Consider the following 4,707-nt stretch of genomic DNA (forward strand, 5'->3'; position numbering starts at 1 on the left):
CAAACCAAAAGCAGTAAAAGAGATGCATTGGCCTCCATGACCACCATCTGATTCCTAGTCGTGATATATATATGCTCCCGAGACCATTCCATGGAGAGTCGGCATAAGCTAACCTTTCTCTTTAACCCTTTCTCTTTTTCTTTATTTCTTTTCCTTTTCCTTTATTATTTTTCAGTTGCTGAAGCAAGGCATTTTGCCTTCCATCAGCCCCATTAAAGAGCCCCCCACCTCTCCACCACCTTCCTTCAGATCACTCGGAACCAAGGAGACTAGCAGTGCATTGCTCCATCATCCTTGTTTCCACCCAATGGCGAGTGTTAAGGTGTTCGGTTCCCCAAGTTCGGCTGAGGTTGCAAGGGTGCTTGTTTGCCTCTTCGAGAAGGATGTCGAGTTCCAGCTCATTCGCGTCGACACCTACAAGGGCCAGAAAAGAATGCCTGAATATCTCAAGCTTCAGGTGATAGCTCTAAATGTTTACGTCTGTACATAGCTAAACATTATTTTCGCTCAAGCATGAGTAAATACCAATCAATTCTATTATGTGCTGCAGCCCCAAGGCCAAGCGCTCACATTTGAAGATGGGAAGATGACCCTCGTCGGTAAGAAAAACCATTAGCTAGCTAAGTCAGTTGCATCCTGACAGCCTTAAATCTTGGGTTGGTGGCGTTGTTTTGATTGCAGACTCCCGGGAGATATGCCGACACATTACGGAGAAGTATGTGGACCAAGGGAACAAGGACCTTCTGGGGACCGGCACGCTCGAAAGAGCATCGATCGAGCAATGGCTGCAGACCGAGGCTCGCAGCTTCGACCCCCCAAGCTCTGCTCTGGTGTTCCACCTGGCATTTGCGCCCCTCATGGGGCTGGAGCAGGACCAGGAGGTGATCGAGCAGAGCAAACGGAAGCTGAACAATGTTCTCGACATCTACGACAGGAGGCTGCAGGAGACGAGGTTCCTGGCGGGGGACAATTTCACGCTTGCTGACCTCTCCCACCTGCCCAACGCCCAGCGTTTGGTGTCGAACGCCGGGTGCAGCCCGATGATCAGGTCAAGGAAGAGGGTGAGCAGGTGGTGGGATGAGATATCGCGCCGCCCGTCGTGGCAGAGGGTGGTGGAGATGCAGAAGGAGCCACTCCCAGTTATCTGAGGATTTGAGATGCTACTACTGCTGGTAGCTTGGCTGGAGATGGAGTTGTGGGGTTGCTCTCTTGCTTTCTTCCAGAGTTTGGATCAGGTTTCACAGCTCGTTTTGTTTGTCTTGGCATGGTGCTTTCGCCCATGCTTGTTTGTTTGGGAGTCCACAAAGTTGTCGAATGGCCCTGTGCCTGTCTGAGGTTTGGTTTGGTAGTAGCTTTACGTTTAGTTGGATGATGGATGTCAACTGTCATGTTAGTTGGTCCATATCCAAACATTTGGGTGCTCTTATAATAAGGCAACTCCTTCTCAATGGGATATAAAGGTTGAAGTCGTTTTTTGAGAGTATATTTTCTTCCAGATTTCGTCGTCTATATGAAAATATTTGCATTGCTTGCTTGCAAAGTACACCGTTCGTATATTGTAACCTTATTGCTTTCCAGCCATGACAATCGCAATGTAGCTAACTCACCGCTCACAATAACTTGTAAATAGGGTTGCATATTGGACGGACCAAGGGCCAAATTTTAGTTTGGGATGGGTCATTGAACCAGCCATATTGAAAGTTTTCGTATCATTATTCCCAATTCCAATTGATAATTTGACAAAGTTTTGATAACAAGAAGAGAACAGAAAGAGAATGAAGGGAGAAATCAGGTTGAGTTTATACTCATACGTGAGGGTAAAGACTTTTATATGTACAGATTTGGTCAGCTATACATAGTATATGCAATCTATTATACATGGTATATACAATCAGTTATACATGTTATATAGAATATATGCCATAAATTTGCTAAAAAGATCTGCAATTTGATCATATAGGGATACATGAGAAAGAACAAGAGTTTTATCTTGCACAAGTTTGCGAATATAATGATAGTCCACCTCCTCTATGTTTTTTGTGCATTCATGGTGCACAGGGTTGGTAGCAATTTGAATGACACTAGTAAGATCAGCATAAAGAGGTGTTGGTTGTTGACATGGCACACCAAATTCCATAAGAAGTTGACAAAGCCAAAAAAAAAAAAACTTTTGAACTAACGAATGATATAGACCGATATTTAGCTTCAGTAGAAGACTTAGCAACTCGATTTTGCTTCTTACATTTCCAATAAATTGGTGACAAACCTAAGAAAACATACCAACTAGTGGTAGAGCACCTAATACCGAGAGAACTCATACGTTCTGCATCTACAAAGGTTGTAAAAGCAAGAGGAGCATAAGAAGGAAAATACAAACTACAACCCACCGTGCCTTTAAGACATCAAATGATATGAGGAAGTGCTATAAGATGTCATCATGGATTAGATACAAATTAACTTTTAATTTGCACTATAAAAGATATATCTAAACAAGTTATTGGTAAGATGAATAAGACTTCCCACAAGGTGCCTGCATTGACCTAGATCTAAACTAGGATGTCTGTCATCCTTCTTCAACTTCATATTAAGTTCCATAGATATAGAACGAATCTTATGATCAATCAGATTAGCTAATTTGATCAGATCTTTAGTATATTTTCATTGACTAAAGAAGCAAACCCTGTTCTGAGGGAGTAACCTCCACTCCCAAAATATAAGTGAGAGATCCAAGATCTTTCATACAAAAGGAAAATTGAAGAAAACTCTTTAGCTTGTCAATACTCTTGTTATCACTACCTATTATAATTATGTCATCGACATAGAGTAACCGAATAGTTCCATTATAGATATGATGATAAAACAAAGAGTGATCATTGTTGAAATCTAGCTGAACTAATGGTAGAACAAAATTTCTTAAACCATTCATGAGGAGCATGCTTTAAACCATGTAGTAATTTGCGAAGTTTACACACCAAGTTAGGATCGGAAAGAGAATACCCAAGAGGAGGCTCCATGTAAAAAGTTTCTTAAAGATGTCCGTAGAAAAAGGTATTCTTTACTTCCATTTGAACTAAAGATCATTTATTAGCAGAGGCTCCAGCAAATAGTGTATGAACAATGGTTATTTTAGCTTCCGGAGAAAATGTCTCTTCATAATCAATCCCACATTCTTGTTTATAATCTTGAGCCATAAGCCAAGCTTTATACCGGTCAATTGAACTATCAGACATCACTTTAATATCATATACGTACTTGCTGCCAATCATAGAAATATCAGTAGGTTTAGGAACTAAATCCCAAGTGTGAGTAGTCTCAAGCACATGCATGAGCTCTTTCGGCCATTGCTTTTATCCAACACTCATGCTCCGTTGCTTACTTATAGGTAGATGGAATTGAAATAGAATTAATGGTAGTAAAGAGGAAAGTAAAAGGGGAAGACCATACTGTCTAGGAGAATAACCAAACCAATTTGAATGATGACCCAAGTTGGAATGGGTAGAAAGGGAGTCTGGAATAGGAACACTATCAAGAAGGGGACTTAAGGTAGGACCTTTGGGATTATGAACAGTAGAAGGCATGGTTGGCATTTTTGCTGACCTACATAGAGAAGTACGTAGCTTCAATATAAGATGTGTCATATTTTCAGTTGAGTCCCAATGGAGCCAACATCCACCATAATCACATATGGCTTGTTTCCGCATATTAAACAATATCTTACCTTCTATCGTATTTCAATTAATGATTTTGCAATGTTGTCTCATTTCAGTGTTCACCACTGCAAGCTGACATCTTTGTTATCACTTCACATTGGCAATCTTTGATTTTGGGAACAAGTTTCCCCAATGGCTTTTATGGCCATTGATGATCTATGTAATCAGAAGTATTGTACAAGGTTTCATTTTTTTGTCGGGTCCTACTATATGTTGCTTTCTTGGCCATTGATGCGATTTTTTTTTCAGAGAGAGAAATTGACATGGAGTAATTCAAAATTTATTTGCTGTCATATGCATTGGAAAGGCCTTGACTGGTAGATGTGCCTCATGAATTGGTTTATTGAAAACTAATTAATAACAAGAATAAAGTAAAAAAAATCAATCAAAAAATATAAAACTTCGGAGATGCTTTTTGCCTATATTTGAGCATAGTTTCAAATTATTGATTTATTAAAATAATTATCATTTGTGATAAAATTTAGACATTTGGGATAGATTAGGAAGAAACAATGAAAAACAAATAATGTTGAGATATCCTTTTGACCATGTACAGAGCAAAAATTTTACATTGCTATTGTACTTTATACCAATTCCAATAAAAGTGGTACAATGATAAAGGAAAGTATGCTTGTATGAATCAATAGCATTTGAGATAACATAATGATTAGCTGTTAACCTGTAAAAATAACAAACTGTCTGAAATTGGTTCACATGGCAAAATCATATTGTTATGGCAATTATTAATAGATGTGAGGTGGCACATAAGAATTCGTCGGGTGCATAGCTCATGTTGTGGTTCCTATGCATCCGAGGTTCCTTCGAAGCATCTTGGCCCGGTCTTCTTGGCTGGGCATGAAGAGCTGATCGAGCAGAGCAAAAAATCCGACCCCCGAGGCCGATGTCCTCCCACCTCGATTTTGTAACCTCAATAGCTGACCCATGCTAGGCAGAGCCTTCCTCTAGAAGGAGCGGCTCGGCTTCCACCGTCTCAAAG

At 40.0% G+C, this 4,707-nt stretch overlaps 1 protein-coding gene across 1 annotated transcript; it reads left to right on the forward strand.

Moving 5' to 3' along the window:
* Positions 1-213: 213 nt before the first annotated feature.
* Positions 214-1,495, forward strand: LOC103697719 (glutathione S-transferase F10-like). The gene is made up of 3 exons (XM_008779634.3): positions 214-457; positions 551-599; positions 682-1,495. The coding sequence occupies exons 1-3, from the start codon at positions 308-310 to the stop codon at positions 1,146-1,148; spliced, it is 666 nt and encodes a 221-aa protein (XP_008777856.2). The 5' UTR covers positions 214-307; the 3' UTR covers positions 1,149-1,495.
* The last annotated feature ends 3,212 nt before the right edge of the window (positions 1,496-4,707 follow it).

The sequence above is a fragment of the Phoenix dactylifera genome, unplaced genomic scaffold (assembly GCF_009389715.1).
Source record: "Phoenix dactylifera cultivar Barhee BC4 unplaced genomic scaffold, palm_55x_up_171113_PBpolish2nd_filt_p 000414F, whole genome shotgun sequence".
NCBI lineage: Eukaryota > Viridiplantae > Streptophyta > Magnoliopsida > Arecales > Arecaceae > Phoenix > Phoenix dactylifera.

Bases quoted from the DNA above. Each gene is read 5' to 3' on its own strand.
- LOC103697719 (XM_008779634.3), top strand. From the start codon at position 308: ATGGCGAGTGTTAAGGTGTTCGGTTCCCCAAGTTCGGCTGAGGTTGCA. The intron at 458-550 runs GTGATAGCTCTA...TATGTGCTGCAG, and splicing joins CTGAATATCTCAAGCTTCAG to CCCCAAGGCCAAGCGCTCAC. The intron at 600-681 runs GTAAGAAAAACC...TTTTGATTGCAG, and splicing joins TGGGAAGATGACCCTCGTCG to ACTCCCGGGAGATATGCCGA.